This window comes from Branchiostoma lanceolatum, chromosome 9 (genome assembly GCF_035083965.1).
Source record: "Branchiostoma lanceolatum isolate klBraLanc5 chromosome 9, klBraLanc5.hap2, whole genome shotgun sequence".
In the NCBI taxonomy this organism is placed as follows: Eukaryota; Metazoa; Chordata; class Leptocardii; order Amphioxiformes; family Branchiostomatidae; genus Branchiostoma; species Branchiostoma lanceolatum.
The window spans coordinates 9118056-9140527 of NC_089730.1; the positions used below are offsets into that span (position 1 = coordinate 9118056).

General features: G+C 41.0%; 3 protein-coding genes and 2 pseudogenes across 5 annotated transcripts; all 5 read left to right on the top strand.

Annotated features, from left to right (window-relative positions):
* Positions 1-228: 228 nt before the first annotated feature.
* Positions 229-5611, top strand: LOC136441295 (eukaryotic translation initiation factor 3 subunit G-like). 3 transcript variants are annotated; one of them, XM_066437497.1, is made up of 12 exons: positions 229-362; positions 1013-1065; positions 1329-1355; positions 1839-1868; positions 2326-2411; positions 2579-2638; positions 2869-2973; positions 3208-3397; positions 4154-4258; positions 4608-4741; positions 5214-5320; positions 5583-5611. In XM_066437497.1, the coding sequence occupies exons 1-12, from the start codon at positions 340-342 to the stop codon at positions 5599-5601; spliced, it is 939 nt and encodes a 312-aa protein (XP_066293594.1). In that variant the 5' UTR covers positions 229-339; the 3' UTR covers positions 5602-5611. The 3 variants fall into 3 exon arrangements, with proteins under 3 accessions (XP_066293594.1, XP_066293595.1, XP_066293596.1); XM_066437498.1 differs by lacking the exon at positions 1839-1868; XM_066437499.1 differs by lacking the exons at positions 1329-1355; positions 1839-1868.
* Positions 5612-6159: 548 nt separating this feature from the next.
* Positions 6160-9760, top strand: LOC136441291 (beta-1,4-galactosyltransferase 2-like). Its single transcript, XM_066437493.1, has one exon. The coding sequence runs from the start codon at positions 8077-8079 to the stop codon at positions 9349-9351; it is 1275 nt and encodes a 424-aa protein (XP_066293590.1). The 5' UTR covers positions 6160-8076; the 3' UTR covers positions 9352-9760.
* A 4437-nt stretch (positions 9761-14197) lies between these two features.
* Positions 14198-15130, top strand: LOC136442108 (beta-1,4-galactosyltransferase 1 pseudogene; annotated as a pseudogene).
* Positions 15131-16473: 1343 nt separating this feature from the next.
* On the top strand, positions 16474-17673 carry LOC136441292 (beta-1,4-galactosyltransferase 2-like). The gene has a single exon (XM_066437494.1). It carries the CDS (start codon positions 16526-16528, stop codon positions 17669-17671), a length of 1146 nt encoding a protein of 381 aa, XP_066293591.1. The 5' UTR covers positions 16474-16525; the 3' UTR covers positions 17672-17673.
* A 1994-nt stretch (positions 17674-19667) lies between these two features.
* LOC136441294 (beta-1,4-galactosyltransferase 1 pseudogene) lies at positions 19668-21024 on the top strand (annotated as a pseudogene).
* The last annotated feature ends 1448 nt before the right edge of the window (positions 21025-22472 follow it).

The following is a 22472-nucleotide window of genomic DNA, read 5'->3' on the forward strand; positions in this document are numbered from 1 at the left end:
CTTCGTGAGGCTACAGCAATCCGGACGTACTTGGTTGGTCCCCCATCCAAGCACTGTCCGGACCGCGCGTTGTATGACCTTCGACCTTTTTTATCTAGTTATATTGTTTATATTTCGCCAAATCAGCAATAAAAAGGTCTATAAACTTTGCAGTTTTGAAGATATTAAAATTCATAAATCAAAATACTTAATTTTTTTTTGTCGTATATTTTCAGAAGAAAATCCACCGTCACCAATAATTACCCATCAGCCCCCAGACCAGGCGCCATTTTGCTTTGCGGGGAAAACGTGAGGATTGTGAAATAATCTTGGCGATTTTCAACCCAAAAAGAAGCCGAGATGCCATCTGTGGAGCCAGACAAGTAACTAGATTATGTTTTACATACTTTGTAGCTCATAAGTACAAACCATTTAGGTAGGAATAGAGAACAAAAGGGCTAAGTTTGCTGTTTTTGCGTGGCACATAATTTTTTGCCTTGTGTCAAGAGCATGACATATATCTTTCCATCGTTCCGATTTTTATATTAAAAATGCTGCAGCAGCAAATGATTCAATTAGAATACCTTTTAGGTTTTGACGTTGTTGTGATGATAATGATAACTTCGTTGCAGAAAAAATCATATGGATTCTTCTTTATGTTTTGAAAATATACTGTTTCGGCACATGCACTGAGTTTGAGCTACTACGTTTGTTGATCCATATGTTGCAGATAGTGTTGTGAACAGTCTGCTGAAAGTTGAAATCAAGAAAAAAAAGAGACCAGGATTGTATCTTGATGAAATAACACTCCCAATGTGTTAACATATTTAGTATAGTGGGAAACATGGACAAAATTATCAAAATTAACTTAAGAAGACATCTTTTGGCTAGACCAGTCAAGGAGGTTCTTGTACCAGTTAACACAGTATTTTAAAAAGAGAAAACTGCCCATCTTTTTGGTGCTCATGTTTCTCGTAAGTCTGATTAGAGTATAATAGAGTTTAATTGCTTGTTGTTTTGTTGTTATTTGTAGCAAGCCCAGCTGGGCTGACCAGGTCGAGGACCTTGATGATGATGTTGATGACGGTGAGTATATCTTACCTGTCAAGCGTAAGGAAAAAGGGACTGAGCCATTGGGGGAAACTGTAGTCATACTTTCAGCTTGTGCCCTTGTACCCATGCATATTCTACGAAAAGTAGAAAATTCACTTTTGACCACTACCCACCATACAATTGTACATTGTACATGGCCAGAGTCTTCAACATTATCAGTTAACATGTTCAGAACTTCTAGCAATCTTCCATTTTGTAACTGATAATACAAATGTATCTTTCTGTCCCTGTATTAGTCCCCACTACTTCTGGATCAAGCAAAGGTTTGTTTGATCACCGGTTACATGTCGACTGTCAGTCAGGACCAGCTCATTCTGATAGGTTTCGTCCTAAATATGAACTGTCTCTGGATGTTGATGTTTGATACTGTCCACAGTGATATAACAAGCCAAAGTACCTAAGTTGACTGTCAACATTTCTTCATCACTTTTAGTATTAGAAATGCCCCCACCCCAGAGGTGTTGTCAAAAATTAGATAATAGACTTTTAGTAAATTAGTATTAGTTGTAGAGTTGCTGTGCATGTTGGGACTGTTCCCAGTGATGTCACAAGCCCAAGTACATAGTTGATTCCAACAGGGGTTTGATGGAGACTGTTTTAAGTGTTACCCCTTCTTCACTACTTTTTAATTTTCAAAATTTTAGATTCCTATGTATGATTCTTTTATTTGTCAAAATGAGAAGCCCTTAATCAGGCTTATAGAATGGCATGTTAATAGTTTGTTCTTCTGTGATCACCCAATGTAGTAGACGCCCTCATCGCCATATCTGATGAAGGTAAGAGAAACCTTCACACCTGAGCGTCATAGATGCTGGCTGAATTCCCTGATTTTCTGTTCCATCTTACATTACAACTGTTCTGCTTCAGTATATAAGGACTAGTGTACACTCCAGGAAAGGCTATGCTGAAACCATCCTCTCCTGCCAGGCCTGCTGCTTGTATATGTTTAAAGTTTCCAGCCAATCACATTGTCTCTTGACTGTAGGCAGTGATGTGATTGGCTGGTAACTTTCCCTCCAACATCAGGAGGGACAGTATCTGATTGGCTGATGGCTGGCCAGAGCTAATGCAAAGAGAAGAGTAGATCACAGACGGTACGCCTGGGCCATTGCTAACAGATACAAGTGGTAAGCCTGGTATGAGAGGATGTGCTGAAACGTCAAACATACACTTCCTTGGTGTTGTGCTGCACTTGTGATTGACCCTCACATCTGTAATGTTTGTTTGTTAAAGAGCTGCCCCCGCCTGAGGAAGTGATAGACGGAGACACAAAGATCATCACAGAGTACAGCATCAATGATGAAGGGAAGAAAATCAAGGTCAGCTTTTGCAGAGGCTTTATTTATTGTTTAGAATACATTTGTATACATATAGATTTTGGGTTATAATTTATGCTAGAGCAAGAGTATTGAACTTTTGATGGTACTATTATATATTACATGCATGTACATGTTATATTTAATAAGAAATATTTGCTTTTCAACAGATTATTAGAACATACAGGGTGGAAACCAGGAAAGCCTCCAAAACTATTGCAAGAAGAAAGGTGAGCTACTCTACTGCTGACTTCATGTGATAATATAATTATAAGTAATGCAGAACTCTTGAAATGATGGACTCTAAAGGCAACATTGGTTTAGTAAAGGCTTTTTTTCATCCCAGCTCTCAGATTTTGGTCATGGTCAGTAAATCTGTCAGAATATTTTAAATAAGCCAAATAAAGTCCGAAATGGTGATGTGATAGCTATAAAGATGTGAAATGTTTCCTTTCTTCAGGCTTGGCCCAAGTTTGGTGAGTCAGAGTATGAAGGTCCAGGTCCGAACCCCTCCACCACAGCCATCTGTGATGACATCTTCATGACGTTTGTCACCAACAAAGAGGTCAGTTCTTCAGGGTCCTGGCCAGATTAATGTTTTGCTATCTTCAGACATCCCTTTTTTTTTGCAATGGATGCCTTCAACCATATCTATAGGGGTGTCCAAAATGCCTTCAACAACGTCTGGGGGTGTCCAAAATATATTCTTGTCAGACTGCTGACATTGCCTCGGAAATGATATTGAAAAAAAAAGATGCTTTACTCATATCCACATGTATTATTTCTATCATGTCCACAGGAAGCACTGAACGAGAAAGAGGAAGATCCCATGGCTAAACTGAAGGGTACCAGGATCGTGCAGTGCCGTATCTGTAAGGGCGACCATTGGACCACCAAGTGTCCGTACAAGGACACCCTGGGACCCATCCAGGAGGAGCTGGACAAGTCGGACAAGCCCGGGGAGGCTGGGGCAGCTGGAGCCAGTGGTGGTGTGTACACATGTCTTAGATGTGTTCTTGGAACCACTGCATGTTCTTGGATCCTATACATTCCTTGGACAATAATGTTACACACTTGTAACTACATACATTGTGTGCACTCTTCTTTGAACCTATGCACCATGTTTGTCCACGTTCTTGGATCCTATTCATTCCTTGAACAGCAATGTTACACACATGTTGAGTTCTTGGAACCACTGCATGTCTAAGACATGTTCTTGGATCCTATATATACCTTGGACAATGATGGTGCACACTTGTAGCTGTGCTCTTGGAACCTCTGTACTATATGTACCTGTTTGTCCGTGGTCTTGGAACAGTAATGTTATGCTAAGTCTTCACTCTGTTGCTGTGTCATTTTGCCTGGGTTTTTTTTTAGCTGCTTATTTCTTCAACTTTGTTGTCCGTTTTTCATAGTATGCATGCAGTAGCTTTGCTATACATGTAGATAAAGCCATTGGTACTCTAGCCACACTCAACTCCACTTTTGTGATGTTGTCATTTCTGTGTGTAACCTATCTCTTCTGTCTTCCACTATCCCTCTACACTCTTAGAGAAAAGTAAGTGTTGATTTCTCAGTCTTTTAACATTATATTACATTTCTTGCATTGAAATTCCTGTTAACCGTTTCGTTGAGCATTATCACATTCAATTTTTTAGGAGCAACCAAATTCAAGCCAGTTCGAAATAAAGTTCTAAGTGAGACTAAGGAAAATCTGACGTTTGTTTGTGTTTTGTTCTGCATAGCTGAGGGGCAGGCTCCTCCTGCCAGAGCTCCAGGAGGGAAGTACGTTCCACCAAGCCTGAGGGGGGCCAACAGGGGGCCGGGAGAGTCCATGCAACAGAGGAGGGGTGAGTTTACTTCTACTTCTTAAACTAAAGAAATTAAGCAAAGTTTGAAACACGAATAACACACGTGTGTGAAAAATAATTCAAATAAAAAGTAAATTTACTTTGTTGAGATTGCAACAGCAAAAGCGTATATAGAATTCAAGCATCTTAAATATCTATTTATCATTTTGAGAAATATTGTACACTGTTATAGTTATATGACAGTTTCATTGAAAGAGAAATATTGCACACTGTTATAGTTATATGACAGTTTCATTGAAAGATTATGTAGATGTAAGAGCTGGAAAGGTAAGCAGCATTATTTACTATGGAAGGAAGTAAAAATAAGATTAACACTATCTTTTCACAGATGACCAAGCAACGATTCGTGTCACAAATCTGTCCGAGGACACCCGAGAGTCAGATCTCCAGGAGTTGTTCCGACCATTCGGCGCCATTTCTCGTATTTACCTGGCAAAGGACAAGGTCACACACCAATCCAAGGTCAGATCCATACTTCAATTCTACTTTGGGAATCTCATAGGGATTGGTCAGATTATGATAACTGCACCCTTTTTTTTCACTTTGTGTTAATATGAACACTTCAGAGCAAAGGATGTTTAAGAAATGGATACTGTAAATGCAGAAATGTTTGCAGTGGTTTTATGTTCGCGGTTTTCACAGTGAACTCTTTACCCCGAACCACAGTGAAAAGCTGTGTGACTGTAGCGTTACTATTGTTTTACACGCAAACTCAAAACCACTGCGAACCGTCCATTTTCTCCCTACCGCGAAATTAAATCCACACAAACATTTCTGGACTTACAGTACTTTTTTGATCACAATTTTTTCCAGACTGTTTACTGATAGTCATATATAAAACTCAGCTGAAATGTGTACTTTGCTTTAGTACAGCAATGAAGTATATGTCAGTACTAAAAAGACTATTTGTTGTTTTCATTGCTGTTGTTTCTAGGGCTTCGCATTCATCAACTTCCACCGTAGAGAAGACGCGGCCAGAGCGATCACCGGTGTCAACGGGTTTGGTTACGACAACCTCATTCTCAACGTGGAGTGGGCAAGGTAAACACTTTCATTTCATAAGATATGGAAATCTACAACAGCGCACAAGTTTGTAATTAGATTTAGAAGTGTACAGAAGGTTTATGTTTGAAGTGGTACATATCTGCTATTTGTTTGTCATAGGTTTCTCATTAAATGAACTTACAGGATGCAAAGTGTACATTGTTCACGTTTATTGTACATTTGTAATTATGGTATTATTTTTCTGGTACTATGAATTATCAACAATCCTATCTTACCATTGATTTCATTCTTCTTCCAGGCCCTCCACTCAACAGTAAGTGAAGGACATGAGGAACCTCACAACGAATGACTGAAATTTCACTTCACGTATACCAGACAATACAATCTGTACAAATAACATGACTCCAAGGTGTACTTCAACAACAGTACATTCACCCATCACAAACTACTAAGGGAAATTCTAGGAACTAGAACTGTATAATTTGTAGTATTGGTATACATACAAATGGAACAAAAGCTAAGAGTACATAAACAGTGTACTTCATCTTCCGCAAAGTTCAAAAGGGGGATTCACATTTGCATGGGATATATAATGAAGAGTTTGAGTCTTTAGAAAGTCCTCTTATTATATGTAGCTAGTAATCATAACAAAATGGTCGGGAAACATGTTTGAAAAAAGAGTTGGTCGTGATTGTAACGAAGAAACATTTTTGACTGTTAGTAATATCAACAGCAAATGGATTAAAATTATAATAGACTGAACCCATGTGTCATGATATATTTTCTATGCTAGTAGTACTACTAGCAGTAGTGGAGGTTTTGAGCATTCCTTTTTTAGTTTGATAGTCCACTATGAAGTACACAGAGTGAACTGAGTTGGTTTGGGATTGTCTCCATTATTGACCCAGTTGTACCCAGCTTTTGGAGAATGTTTTTCCAAGGGAAGAATTTGCAAATATTCAATGTATAGTTACTGTTTAAAAGTATGATGAATCCTTTAAGTCATCTTGATAAGGAAGTGTGTGAGGTTCGTTCAGACAAAATGATGAATTTGTATTTAATGAAAATTAAACAATTCATTGCTCTGGGTCAGCAGAGGCAGCTCTCGCTGGTAACGGCTGAACCACAAAAGTACAGTCGAAAGTACAACATGACTGACTACAAATAGTACCATCATATGTCCCCATGGCGCAAGGGGTAACGCAACCCTGCTGCTTCACCATCTAGATCAAATTCTGTGGATCCTGGAGCCAGAGTTTGATCCTAGGGTCGACTCCAGCACAGACTTGTTGTGTAAGGGATTGCATTCGTCATTTCGGACGGCGGCCCCGTGTATGAGGGAGCTTCGGGTATAAGCCTCAAGTGTCAAACCTCTGCACGTAAAAGAACCCAACACACTTATCGAGAAGAGTAGGGGTGACCCGGTGTCTTTGGCCAAAAACGCGAGCTGTGGCAATGCTGCATTGCACTACCACTAGCTACTTGAAAAAGCATCATGCTTCACCTCAATTGAGGATGACTACTTTACCTTTTTTTATATGTCCAAAATTTGACCTATTGTCCACCGCTGACCACATGTTTGTTAACACAGTTTCTATGGAACAATGCATTGTCTTTGGTTATGAAAGGGAGGATCAATGAAGATGTGTACAAAATAGCACATTCAAGTCAGGAATGTCCCAATTATTTTGATTAATCCACAGTTGAATGTCCTTTCTCACACCCTGAATAGTGGGAAGCACAGTTTACATTGACAAAAGATTTTGAAACCTCTGATGTCATGCAATGGCAATGCAGGACAAATGATGTATGATGCAATACGTAGTCTAACATATTTGAAAACATTGAAGAAAACAGTTGTCTTTTTCAAACTTGATACACTGCTTTTTTAACACTTAAAGCTATGGACAGTAATAGCGCCAGACGTGGTGGGAGCTCAAGTTATTCGAACAATGCCAGGGTTTCTGTTAAACTGAAACTAATGCATACTACCATCCTTTATGTACAGGAAATCTTTGTAGCATGAATGACATAACAAGCATGAAGGGCCACGTGGCGCGCTTGGGGTTGGTACAAGCTTAGTTTGCGCCAGTGCACAGTAAGGTAGTTTATATCCCTTGGCCTCATGTATGGAAAAATGAGAAAAAGATTCTTTGAAATGCAAAAGCTGCAGCTGTCTTTTTAAAAAAGAACACGTAACCAATGGACGCAACGATCACTCCTACCACTTGGTTCCAGCCGTTACGGCCGGATCCGAAGTCCCTACGCTCCTGTAGCGAGATTGCTAGCCACTATAGTATACCACAGCATCTGTTGTGGCTTTCATAATCATAAGCCACAGGTAGCAATACAGTGCTCAATAATGCAATAGGTGGAACTACAACATTCAATAGGAGTAAATCTGTCGCCATATCTAGGTTAATCCTGGGGGTTTGACCTGAAGGAAGTCACGAAGATTAGGGTGATAAGCTTACAGTAGCTTCTATTGTCATGTAAAGTGATAACCAACAACCGACCAAATCCTCTCGTTGGAAGGTGTTGATTTATGAAAAATAGTAGGCAGTGGGGCGTTGCTAGTGGGCCGGACGAGCGTGTCGGGTTGCTTGCAAAGCTAATTCTTCTTTTCGGCGAGTTCAGTGATCATATGTTTGGCGGCATTGTCACGCTGGACTTACCTCTGGCGTGACACCCTTGGTAGCAGTCAGTCGAACGGCAAACTGCACAGTACCGGTATCTCTCCAAGTTGAGAGTGTCTCCAAGAGCAGGTATCGTGCCTTAAGACACTGGTTATCATGTGGAAGATGCGATCGAGATGCCGCTACCTTGTCTGCTTGCAGATCGTTGGAAGTTTTTGCCTCGCAGCGTACGTCTTGGGAACAGCAAAACACACGACAGAAGAAGAGACAGCGAAGGGTGAAGCTACGCCCAGCGATATGAACAGAGGCTTAGGGAGCACAGAACATCACATTTTTAAGGCTGTCGGAGGAGCCGAACCTCCGACTCAAAACAACAAGTTGCAAACATCAACTACCGACACAGTGTTCCAGCAACTACCTGACGTCGAGAGGGGAAATGATCCGTCACCAGTACCAGGTATGTCTGGAAATCAGGGGAGATTGAGTGCAAATATTTACAAACACAAAGGCGAGTCGAGAGAAAAACTAGTTGGGATTTCCCATCAATCTGACTTCTCAATTCACAAGATATCGAATCATACAGTAAAGCTATCGTCAAGAAAGCAACTCGGACTTATCAATGCTCGACAGTTTGCGGTAGAGTCGGAAGCGCTCGACGTACCGTTAGGTGGTAAATGGAGACCCCCTACTACCGACCAGTCAGTAACATCGGAAAAGATCGCCATACTGGTCCCGTACAGAGACAGAGAAGAGCATCTCAAGACGTTCCTCTCGTACATACATCCGTTTCTCCAACGCCAAGGAAGACAGTACGGTATCTATGTCATAGAACAACACGGCGACGAGCCGTTATTCTGCAAGGGTTTGCTCTTCAACATCGCTTTTAATGCAGCGTTAGATGACGACGATTACGACTGCTTCATTTTCCACGACGTAGACCTCATTCCTGAGGACGACAGAAACTTATACACCTGTAGGGATTCCCCCAGACATTTATCAGTCGCCATCGACAAGTTTAACTACACGCTACCGTATGAACAGCTGTTCGGCGGAGTCACCGCTTTGAAAACTTCACACTATAGACAACTGAACGGATATTCCAACTTGTTTTGCGGATGGGGAGGGGAAGACGACGACATGTTTAAGCGGCTGTACAGACACAAGTTGAGAGTCTCGCGTCCTGATAAAGATGTGGCCAGGTATAAGATGCTACGACACAGCCAGACCCCTCTAAATCCTGCAAGATATTCACTTCTCAAGACGTCGATGAAAAGAGCAAGCGAGGACGGACTTAGCAGTCTTGAGACAATGGGGTATCAGATCACTTCTACCTCTAGAAAGCGCTACTTCAGCCATATCTTGGTAAACATTGCAGATAGAAATGTCCGTAGAGTATTGAGACGTTTGCCTCGACATGTGAAACGAGTGTAACCGCGATGGCCGAGTGTCGGTATTTGTCTCATGCCAACTTGAGTTTTCCTCATGTTCCTTAAAACGTGTTATCAAGTCCCAACCCGGGTAGGTATGCCACTTTTTATCATAGAAGGCGTGTTTGTTCCTATTTGTTTGTTTGATAAAACTCTTGCATGTGTTCGATTCTTGGCTAATACATAACGTGCACTCAACTCAATAAAATCAGATGTCACAAGTTGAACGGCCTTTGCCCGTTATGCCTCCTTATAACACAATATCGAAAACGTATGCTAGCCCTTATTGTATCGTATTAGTAATTATGATGTTAAGTCTTATTCTATATACTTCTACTTTGTGTTATGTTACCGAATTCTTGCCATACCTTGTACCATGTACAATTGTCGTGCAATAAAGTTCTTCTAAAGTTCTTCTATGTTTTCACTGCGCCGACTTGAAACTTACGATGACAAGATCAATTTTGACATCATAAAGTATACTGTACATTAAAGATAGTTACTCAAGCAACTGGATAAAATTTGAAACAGTCAGACGTTTCAGACAGCATCCGCTATCTTTCGTCACTCATTAGTCACGTTTGTCACTGACGACTAGCCACTGACGAACGACTGACTGTTTCAAATTTTATTCAGTTGCTTGAGTAACTATTTTTGGCGTATCTTATTACCTGGATGTCTAACCTTCATCAACGCAAACTCTGTACATTATCTGTCACTTGGCACCATGGGGACATGGACGCTAGTGTCTGTGGAAGCAACCAAGGCATATATATCGCAGTCACACGAGAGGAACGGGACTTAGCTGACAAATGAGATTGATATAAACATCAGTTTGCAATCTGTTCGTTTGTTGATTTTATTCCATATGTGCGACTTTAGGCTACCCTCTGTCCGTATTAAACACACGAACATTTCAAGTCAATGGTTCTGAAATTCACCAACGCCCGTAAGAAATAATAAAGCAAATAAGACTTTATTTGGAATAGTGTGAAAAAATTGCTATACATCTGCTGATAAAAATTCAATAACACAGAGCTTAACCGGACCTGGATTGATAAATTTGGTTCGTCTGTTAGTTTCTTTGTTTGTTTTGAACACACATATTACTATCAAAACAGCGAAACGTACGCTCTAAATTTTCCAATGTGTTTTCTTATACTAATATTGACCATTCTAAGAATGAAGCACACAACAAGTCTTATTCATAAAGATCGCAAAATGTCTTCATTCGGTACATGTATAAAACAACACGCGTAAGCTTAAGGTATCGCCATTATATATGATATATTTCATAGGCAAAGTTATCACTGTTCAGACCAAGTAATCTGTCTTAGATTAGACACGATTGACATGTCGAAAAGATCCGTATTTCATATATTATTCAAAGTGCTTCTGCTTTTTCTCGATTATGAAAACAAACCTGTCAAATGTGTATGTATGTAAATCATAAATGTTTAACGTTATCAAACCTTAGTGACTGAGGCTACGTGTTTACAGTGGATTAGACGTCAGGTCCCACTGTCAGGGAATATCACATACGAAGGGTGATCAATAAATCCTCGGCCTCACCCAGAAATAAGGTGCTGAACCCAAATATCGGGGAATAATTCTAAAGAAAAAAGGCTTTTATGAATGTCTCCAAAAATTCAAATCATTGTGATCATTACTTTATAGGCGACCCGGTAACGTTATTTAAAGTGAGGTGGAAGCATGGACAATTAAGCCTGAGGTGCGAGGGCCGACTTGCTCTGCTGAAAGTCAGATACCCACCTCTTTTAGGTGAAGGGAATGTTCATCAAACATTTTGACAATGTCTTCGAATATTTTATGCCGATTCGTGGCTTGGGGAACTCAACCCACACAGCTCTGATCACAGTTCAACCTTGTTTTTCTTACCTACTGATTTTTGAATGGACGCCAACTGGAAATTCGAAAGTAATGACCACAATGATTTGATATTTGGTGGATATTGCTAAAACACGTCATACTACATAATTATGCCCCGGGTTGTGCACCTTATTTCTGGGTGAGGCCGAGGACTTACTGATCACCCCTCGCAGGCTACGTGTTAACAGTGTCAGTGGATCAGACTTCACTGTCCCACGGAGAAAGAGATCAATTCATTTTGTTAGGGGATATTACTCGTATACCGTATGTGTGTGTGTGTGTTGGGGGGGGGGGGGCATGATTATAGCTGTCCCTCACGGTCAGCTTGACTTTGCTTGCATATTCAGGTATCTATTTGCCTAATTGTTTACTATGACTATTACTAGTAGTTACCAAATTACAACATTGACAGAGACATCCTTGAATTTAACAAAAAATTGCAACAAAAGCCACTAGCTACAAATTACGTGCATATTCGGAATCCCAACACCTGCCCACATACCAAATATCAAAATCCAAAAACAACAGCTACGTCAAATCATGTACAGATCCTCTGAAATCAAAACCTCCGTACGAAGATACCAAACAATGCTGTGATATCCAAAAGACTTACGTACACTCAACTTTATGATTTATCGTATGATTTATCAATAGTATCCTTCATGTGTTATCGATTATAACAGATATCTTGGGCATGTTTCGTAAACACGACATGTTATATACCATAACAGGACATAGCTTACCTTGCCAACGTTAGGCTGTATACAGAGAACACGTATTTCTGTACAGCTGCTAGATCCAGCCACGTAACAACATATCAGTCTGTGCGGGATCCACGCATACTATTCCGGTAGGTTTCATGATGGGTTCTCTTTGTGTTCACGGCAAACTGTAAATCCGTTTCTAAATCCTTGTTGAGAGCAGGGGCTGGAAGGTGAAGGCTGTAGAAATGACGGTAGACGGTTACACGGTGTAACGATAGGTGCAGCCAGGGATGTGTAAACTCTATAGTTGTGGTTTTGGTGGGTATTATTATAGTGATATTGTGGTATGTGTGAGAGAAAGGACAATAGCAACCATGAGGAAGGGAAAGCCACCTCGACGTGGCAGAGACAATATGTTAACGTGTGAAGGGCTCGAGATAACCACATGTTACTGGCAATTTGCAGGTAAAAATGGAATTGCAGGTAAAAACGTAAACAATTTTCAATTTTGTAAGCTAAAAAGATCAAGGTCAATTTTATGAATGTGTTTGCCAAGTTGCAGCATAGGAAAGCCAAGGTCACCAATAGATTGTGAAGAATTATAAGTCTTACTTCGAATTCCGACTGTGCTTCTCCACAGAGACAATGAGACAATGCTTTTAAAAATTATGTGTATTCCTGCCATGTTCATTCAAACGATTAAGATCAAAGCGAATTGTATAGATAGACTGTAATTTGATCATATAAGCTTCTCTAGGCCAAGAAAGTTGCAGTATAAATGGAAATGCGGCTAAGAGTATTTGCAGACAAATTTCACAAATGTATGTAGATAAAATGTTTGACAACATGCTACACTGCAGGTCACATATGAGAAGTATTTCGAGCCCTGGTATGAACGTCCTTGGCGGTTTTACACCGTTCATTGACCTTCTGCAAACAATTACTTGGAGGTGTGTTTAAGAATGATTTGACGTATGTCAATCAGCTTCGCCAGGTGTACCGGAAATTTGTGATATCTATCGGAGCATGTCAGTATTAGTGGTCTTATACAGATTTAACCACCCGCGGAAACACGTTGACGAATGATAGAAGCTAGAGATGTACGTCAAGATACCATTTACTCTGTGAAAAAAGTGAATAACTAACGAACGAACGATAACTCTCTCTCCTCTGTCTGTCTGTCTTTCTGTCTGTCTGTCTGTCTTTCTGTCTGTCTGTCTGTCTGTCTGTCTGTCTGTCTGTCTGTCTGTCTGTCTGTCCGTCTGTCTGTCTGTCTCTCTCTCTCTCTCTTTCTCTATTACGTCCATTTGGCCCCTTATCATCTTTTTATATTCCCCCCTGTAGGGAGGGAATATACTGTTTTTGCTGCATTTTTCATGCAGAAACTTCATTTTTCCCTTACGGTAAATGCTAAGGATGTCATATTTTAGGTGTAGGTAATGGGAGGGGAATATCTTGCATTTTCTCAAAAATGTATCCTTTCTACTTAACATGCACATCTGATACGCAGTTCATCTGTAGACTATATGTTACTTAATTTTAGACTTTGCAGAAACTAAATCTTAATCATAGTATATTACTATCAACATTCTATTACCATAAACGATTGTATTTCATATTCATTTCATATTTCATATTCATATATTTCCATGCTATTTCTTTTTCTTTTGCTAGTAGAATATCGCCGACTGGGTCTGTGTGAATGTTGCTTCAAGAGAAGTTGGATAGCTCCACAGCGCTTGTCCTGGTAGATTTATACAAGACGTAACGCGTGTCTTCAAGGTGAAGTTTAAGATGGTCCGGCTCTCGCGATTCCGAAGACGCAGGTGGGGGATCCTCGTCCTATCTTTACTGTCTATCTTGTTTCTTCGACGTCTATTTCATACAGAAAGTGAGGAGAGGACGAGACAGTTTCGCGAACTGATAAAGAATGGACTTCAAATTGAACCACCGATTGTGGGTGATGATGTATACGATGAAATCACGGAGAAAGACCTCAGAGAGTATGCTACATGTACTATGACTACGGCAAAGGAAATACCCAAACATCAAGACCACAACAACACTTTGCACACACCTCTACAAATTATGAAAAAGTCGTCGTCAAATATCATACCTAGAAACCAAAGTCGATTGAGGATCATTTCTTCTAACTTGTCCATAAAGAAATCTAATAAAACGTTTGAGGCTCAAAAGTTTTCCTCAAATTCATCTTACAATGCTTGGAAGAAAAATATTTCGATTACGCACTCCAACATGTCATCGACTAATAATATGGACGACCCTTCTATTACAACCTTGTCATCAACTAACGATACCAAAGACCAGCAGTTCAGTAACGCAACTTCCTTTCTGTTCGAATCGTCCTGGATGGCTAAGCTAAAGGATGTACAAGGCGGAAAATGGAGTCCGTCTAGCAGTCTACCCCTTCCCTCTGAGAAGGTCGCCATATTGGTACCGTACAAAGAAAGAGAAGAACACCTGAAGATGTTTCTTCTCATAATGCACCCCTTTCTTCAACGTCAAGGTTTAGATTACGGAATCTACGTCATAGAACAGCACGGGGACGAACCCATGTTCTGTAAGGGGTTGCTCTACAACATCGGCTACACGTTGGCCAAAAAAGACGAAGGGCACGACTGTTTCATTTTTCACGACGTAGACCTCATTCCCGAAAGCGACGCAAACATATATTCCTGTCAGGACATTCCAAGCCATCTATCCGTTGCTATTGACGTTTATAACTATACGTTGCCATACGAACATTTCTTGGGCGGAGTCGTAGCTTTCACGGCATCGCAGTACGAACAGCTGAACGGATATTCCAACTTGTTCTGTGGATGGGGAGGGGAGGACGACGACATGTTCTTGCGGTTGTACAAACATAGGATGGCGTTGTCGCGTCTTGAGGAAGACGTCGGCAGGTATAAGATGATGCGACACAAGAGGACGCCGGAGAACCCTGCAAGACACGCTCTCCTTGAGGTGTGGGCCAGAAGGGCGGGAAAAGACGGACTGAACAGTCTTAGAAAACAAAGAAAACACTTTAAGATTACTTCGGTCACTCGTGAATGGTTGTTTACGCACATCTTAGTTAACGTTAGCAAAAGAGGAGATGACTAAAGGTATGAAGATGTTTATGCAAAAGAGGAAATGAGGGATAGAGATCTTGACTTCTTAGAATTAATATTGATATATGGTATATTTTCAATGTATCGGACACTTTTTCGAAACAATGTACAGATGAACTCATCCATATTCACACACCCTCAACATGACATACATTTAGAACACTTATCGAAATTAATAGATATACAATATTGCTAAAGGTCTCATTGGTCAAACTTGCATTTTGCTGATTTAAATAAAAGGACAATATCCAAGCTCGGATTCAGTTAGATAATCGTTAGGTAATATTAAACACTTGTTACGTTTAATTACAAGACGATAAACGGTTACCAAGGCTTTCATTGATTCACAGACTCAACGTTGAAAAGATTCCTTGGTTATCAAGTTATCTGATTCTTTTTTTCTAATCCAAAAAATCATGAAAGTCACCTGTTATAATTTTTCGATCTCTTGGGCATGTTCCGTAAATATAATAGACCTAACCATAACAGGATATGCCATACCGTGTTAGTGTAAACACGTTCATTCAGCATCTCGACGCCGTGTGAAGCAGCCAGAATATACCCCCAGCAACATATCATCTCACCGAGGGAGCCACGCATTTATCCAGGTAAGTAAGATTCGCACCCTCGTAATGTATGGAATCAGATAACTTACGAATTGATGTCAGAAATTTTAAATGAAATAGCAAAAGTGCACCAGTACACTGGATAGAAATCCGTGGTCATCTAGACAATTCATAACTTGTTCTGGTAAATCTGTGAAAGTCGGACAGTGTTAACTTATATGTTCAACATTTAGTTTGGTAGTTTGATTTCGAAAATCTTCTCGAAAAACCTAGCTGGCATTGTTCCAAGTTAACTTGGAGAAATTACGCTAGAACGAAACAAAAAATCGAATGTTGAGCCAAAACAAGGGTAAGGAAGACCTTCCATCTAGAGAGCATTGAAGAGATTATTTCCCTACATTATTTGGGGATATCTAACTGCGCACAGATAGATAGGTCGACGTTACCCGATGTCTTACCGTATTTTGTAAACGTCATCGTATGAACTGTCTTGTCATAACGTAAACAGGATATGCCTGGCCTTGGTATACTGACAAATAAACGGCTTAGTTGGTATAAGCTACATATGTAGGCGTTTGACACGCGTACAGTATATTAATCCATAACAATATCCCAACGTTAAACCTTGATATCTTTTAAAATTTACTAGTGCAGATCTTTGTGTAGTTTGCTCTCTATAGATCTGCTCGTCTATGTCACATGATGAAGAGCTTAAAGCTCCTTGAGTGTAGAATTATGAGTCATATTGCACACACCTAAATGAACTACATGTAAACAGCGGTATAGAAATTATATTTCATACAATTTCCCCTCATGTCAGCAGATCACTACTGAATGTAACGAACGCTGCTATTGGGTCGAGAGAAATAAGCATCCCCGTACAGTCAATGTCAACGGCAATTATTGCAGACAGAGGTTCTCAAGGTGAAGCTAAGATGGTCCGGCTACAACGTTGTTTCTCAAGACGCAAGTGGAACGTCGTCTTTCTCCTCGTCCTGTCCGCCATCTTGCTTCTTCGACTTCTTCTTCAGCGAAGTGGGAAACACCTACTGCAGAATGAAGGCGTGCCCAACATTCAGGACCAAAGCGACGATCTTCAAAAATCGTGGACTGAAACAATGTCTGATTCACTTAAAACACTTATGTCGGCGCTTGGTGACTCGCAAGATGACCAGTCCTTGAGTGTGGAAGACGATATTGTGGACGCAAACTTGTCATCAAGTAACGAAACCATTGAACAAGAGGTTGAAGAGTCTGCCCTTTTCGGAGATGCGTGGATGGACATGCTTGATAACGTGAAGTTGGGAGGGAGATGGGCTCCAGACAGAAACGTGGGAGGCAGCACAGAGAAAATCGCTATAGTGGTCCCGTACAGAGGGAGGAGGGCACATCTGAAGATGTTTCTCCTCTACATGCACCCCTTCCTGCAACGGCAAGGAAGAAATTACGGCATCTACATCGTAGGCCAACGCGGCCAGGAACTCAAGTTTTGTAAGGGTATCCTCTTCAACATCGGCTTTATATCGGCCTTAAAAGATGACAGTTATGACTGCATCATCTTCCACGACGTAGACCTCATACCCGAAGACGACAGGAACGTATACACTTGTGGTAGCACTCCCAGGCATTTGTCTGTGGCCGTTGATAAGTTCAACTACACGCTGCCTTACGAGAGTCTACTTGGCGGGGTCTTGGCGATGACGCCGTCGCAGTACCGACTGCTAAACGGCTATTCCAACTTGTTCTGTGGATGGGGAGGGGAAGACGACGAAATGCACAAACGAATGGAGAAACATAAGTTACAAATCTCGCGTCCTGAGAAAGACGTCGGAAGGTACACGATGTTTCATCACAAGACGCCGCCTGAGAACACCGAGAGGTTCTCTCTACTAAAGACGTCTGACTTAAGGGCCAATAAGGATGGTCTTAACAACGTTGGAAAAGTCAGGGCTAAGATAACCTCGATGTCTCGCCAAAGGTTGTTCACTCACATTGTAGTTAATGTTGATAAGAGAAGACGTAGGAAACACTAGGCTGTAACCGACTACATCATAACGTTGTATGCATGATAATTTTCAGACTCTTTAGTAGCAAGTAAGCGAGTAGTCTTTAGCTTAAGTTTCATCGCTTTCTTCCAGATTTATTAGAGCAAAACTTTTTAAAGCCCATTGCTACATAAAAGTGTTATAATTACGTTAATCGGAACACATGATAGTTGTATGAAGGTAATTATGAAAATAGGTTAAGCTTGGATTTAGTTTAACAAAAAGGTGCCTTCGCTATCATTATCAATAAGTGAGTATATACAATAGAAGTTTGACACAGAAGAAACATTTCTAATCATATTTTCCTGTCAATGGCTTGATCGTTGACATCATGCTTTAAGATGGATTTATTGCTGTTATATGATATGAAACATTTTAGTAGTTTTGGTCCAAAATAAACAGGCGCAAATACAAAGCTGTTGTCGTGCTTGATACTATATGCCTATTGTTCTAAGAAAAAAGATCATGGCATTCAAATACATTGTATGTATCTGTTAAAATGTATATTGTGAACTATAGTATTTCAAAAGAAACGTATTTGAGATATTTCTGGTAAGATGACTGGAATGTAACATAGTAGTCATAGGAATCAGGGGCGCCTAGTATATATTTGCCCTATTCGGTCAAGGTCCGTAAAATTGTATATTTCGCCTTTGTTCTCTCCAATGCCTCCTTTTCTTACAATTAAGCTCCCAGGTATATAGGTTGACCCAAATGTGAAGATATACACGACGGAAGGTTTTTCGCCACACACACACTTCGCATCGCGCTGTGGGAAGTTAGACACGCGCGTGCCAACACCGCGTGTGGTGACGAACCTCACGCTGTATTTCTTTACCTGAGGTGCCCAAAGAGTATAGCTCTAACAATCAAAAATCATTCCACTCCAGTTTTAATCAAGATATTTGTGCAATCTTATCGACCATTTCTATGATTCACATTTTCCGACATCTTATGAGTGTTTTTGTGCACAGGCGCCATCTAGCGTTACTTTATCGGACTCCAGCAAGCGGTGACTATACTAGTACATGTAGGATCTCCTCAATGATACTTAGCACCAGACCGTGGACAGCTATACAAACATTACACCTTGGTTGTAGTGTGGAACCCATTTTCTGTGGAACCCTTTTTTATTTGAGCTGTCTCCAGATTTGAATTTTTGTCCGCTCACTCATTGTTTTGGGGCCAATGTTTTGAATTTGAGTTGTTGAATTCGTCATTTTAAGCTTACAAAGATACCTTTTCATTAATTTCAAGTCATAAAGTTCAGAATTTGGAATTTGAAAGGGTGAATGTTTTTTTCCGTCCCAACAAGCAAATTTCCGTCCAGGGACGGAGGGACGGGTCCTGATCCAAGTAGTATAAAATTTAGTCGGTGGACGATGGCGTCACTAATTCCAGACCTATAGTATAAACTTTATGTTAATTCTGGAGGCTTAAAGCAGATCCAGAGACTATGTAGGCAGAGTAGCAGATCCAAGGCATTGTTTGCTTTTGGTTTCGTTCCAAGTGTGCGTAGTTCCGTTCCCTGGAAACGCGATGGATTAAACCTATTATAGCTCTCAAGTCTCCTCTCCGTAAATAATATTAGAGGAGACTCGGGAGCTGTAATAGGTTTGGATTCCAGGCTAAGGCCGCCCTAAGCACTTGCACCTGCCCGATGTCAGAGTATATACACCTCCGCTTTTCATTCAAAATACGCCAGTGCTTGAGCGCCAGTTGCACCATCAACCGAGCGTTGGAGTCTCAAGCACTCTTAAGACTCGTGGCTTTGTCTATATCAAAAACAAGTCTCTTTACCCCTCATTACCTACCTTTATTGTTACCTTCTTTCTCGACTGTATCATTTAGACTAGCTATATATAGTAATAGTGGCATCTAGTTGCTTTAAGTAATTTGGTGCTACCGTCCATTTCCATTTGTCGCCAGGAAACAAATGCATGAAGTCAAGGGGTTCTGGATACATGGATTATATATATAATTCGTGTGATCATCAGCCTAACGCACATGTGACTCCGTTCTGCACGGGTCAAACCTTTGTTTACCAAGCCTCACGGGGTTTTAGGGTCTGCGCGTTTCAACATAGGTGTGTCTCCGAGCCGGTAAAAGTGCAACGCGCTATCAATGAGTTAACATAGTATGGATCGATTGGATCCGGACTTTGCAGTTCGAGCTAAGGTCGGTCGTTCAACGAAGTTCCAGTCAGATCACTCTTCAAGCCGTGCGATGAACGCGGCCAGCAACAGAAATCGGAGAGATTTCTGCCATGTTAGGCGCCGCGTGAAAGACGGTAAACACGCTCGCTACACGACATGACATCGAATGTCCTTCTTTTGTGAAGATGACCTGGTTACCACGCCTTGCAAGACGCAGGTGGAAACGTCTCTTACTCCTTCTCGTTTCCACCGTTCTTCTTCTACAACTCCTGGCTTCGGTTTCGCGATGGGAGCTCAGATCTAGAGACGATGACAATAATTGTCCCGCAGAACCGCCTAATTTGAGAGGACTGGTGGACGTAAATCTACAAGAGGCACCTGTTATGGTTGACGTATCCTTGGACCATTCAGACGTTAAGGTAGGCGGGCACTGGCGCCCCCCGAACTGTACAGCAAGACACAAAGTTGCCGTCCTCGTGCCTTACCGCGATCGTCGCGAACATCTCCACATCTTCCTGAACCACATCCATGCCATATTGAAAAGACAACTGTTGGATTACGGCGTCTACGTCATCGAACAATATGGCGACGAGCCGATGTTTTGCAAGGGTCTGCTCTACAATGTCGGCTTTTCCGAGGTTCTCAAAAACCGGAGCTACGACTGTTTCGTTTTTCACGACGTGGATTTGCTTTTGGAGGATGACCGCAACATGTATTCCTGCTCTCCATTCCCTAGACATTTATCCGTAGCTATAGACAAATTCAACTACACGCTGCCTTATAAACAGCTGTTTGGTGGGGTCACAGTTTTATCGCCGTCCCACTACCAAACTCTGAACGGGTATTCCAACTTGTTCTGCGGTTGGGGAGGGGAAGACGACGACATATACAAACGACTTGCTAAGAAAGGTCTAAAAATTTCGCGTCCAGACACGAGAGTCGCCAGGTATAAGATGATGCGTCACAACCAAACGAAACTAAACCCCAGCAGATTTTCCCTCCTGAAGACATCACAGAAAAGACTTGGTAATGATGGTTTGAATAATCTACATCTTATGAACTATCAGCTAGCGTCGGTAAACCGGCATCATCTATATACGCATATTGCCGTGTCCGTTGGTGCTAGAAAGACACAGGGTTATACGGATAGTTTGCTGGTTACGAACTCCACCGATTAGAGACGATTGTCACTTCAGTATTATAATAAGATTATAAAATACGTGCACGGAGAAATTTTATAGCGTAACATTTCTTTATGCATGTGTCTGGTACTTCTTTAGGAACTGGTTCATATGTGTTAACGTTTCTATTCTCTATATATATATCAAAGCAGAGGTTTCGATCGCAGAAGCTAAGGGCGGAGGGAGGGAAGGGTTACGAATCCCGGGCACTTCTAGCCCCCTGATCGAAACCTCTAGATCTGCTTGGAGAACAGACGTCTCCACATTACCCTATGGTTGAAACGTGCGAAAATAGAGTCAAAATTTTAGCCAATTCGGTACGCCCTGGCCCACCTCACTGCACAATTGTTTTCATAGACCACACGGAATCTAACAACGGAAGTGAAAGTTTCAGCACCGTATCCTTTCTTTATGGTCGACAGCGTGTGTAAACAGTCCGACTGCCTACAGTAAATATTGCACAACTCAATGCCCCTAATCGAATAACAATGTTCTTTTTGGTTGAATATTTACCAGCGATGGCATATTCATTGTGGACGAATACTGGTAGTAGGTGCTCCCTTTGTAACCTTCTTGTACTTACAGATGCCGTGCAAATGGCTTGTTGTGACTTCCGTGAATGAATTCTTCCAGCGTATTCCCAGTTGTATTCCCGTGATGATGAAACGTTAGATGTGTAATCACTTATAATTCTGGTGACAATGAAAAGGTATTAATTTTGTATGAGCCGCATGACGTTTTGAAATATGGACGTGGGCGTATATACAAGTCACGGAAAAGGGATGTCATAAATGTGGCCGAAAGTTTCGGTTGATGACGTTTCCTACGATACTTCCTGCTTTTTATACACGTTATAACTATCTTGTAATACTGACGATTCACATATGAAATATTATCGTATCGGTGTCTCCGAAAATTATTACCGCTGATATTGATGGAAAATGTCATTTATTTATTTATTTATTTGTTCAGCTGCGTACACTGTACCGCAGCCAAGGCTGCCCGACTAGCTGCTGACAAAGTTAAAAGTCCAGACGACGTTATCAAAATATTCATGTATCATTCAAGAGATCTGTTGAGAAATTAAAGACTACTTAGGGAAGGCCGTCTATCACAACCCTAAGATAAACAATTGACAAGTAAAAGGCAACGACGTCATATAGGTAGTTGACGTCAGCCAGTGGCTTTCAATATTTGTAAAAGGCTGCATTGCCAATATCAATACATTTGTACCAGAACGTTTTTTCATTCCACTCAACAGTTTTATCAAAGTTCTCCAACAAGATCTTGCAACGTGTTTCACGGGTTTTCTATCTATTCATTTGTGCGTGTTTGTGATGTTGAATGGAAGGGAATTAAGGCTACTGTGTATTATGGGAACCCTGTAAACCCTGCATCAATTCAGCACTAGAAAGGCTGCCATTGCACGGGTAATTTCTGACGAATAAAAGG

Coding starts and splice junctions, on each gene's coding strand:
- LOC136441295 (XM_066437497.1), top strand. CDS start 340: ATGCCATCTGTGGAGCCAGACAA. Junction 2,639..2,868: donor AAACTATTGCAAGAAGAAAG/GTGAGCTACTCT, acceptor TCCTTTCTTCAG/GCTTGGCCCAAGTTTGGTGA. Junction 4,259..4,607: donor GTCCATGCAACAGAGGAGGG/GTGAGTTTACTT, acceptor ATCTTTTCACAG/ATGACCAAGCAACGATTCGT.
- LOC136441291 (XM_066437493.1), top strand. CDS start 8,077: ATGTGGAAGATGCGATCGAGATGCCGCTACCTTGTCTGCTTGCAGATC.
- LOC136441292 (XM_066437494.1), top strand. CDS start 16,526: ATGTCAACGGCAATTATTGCAGACAGAGGTTCTCAAGGTGAAGCTAAG.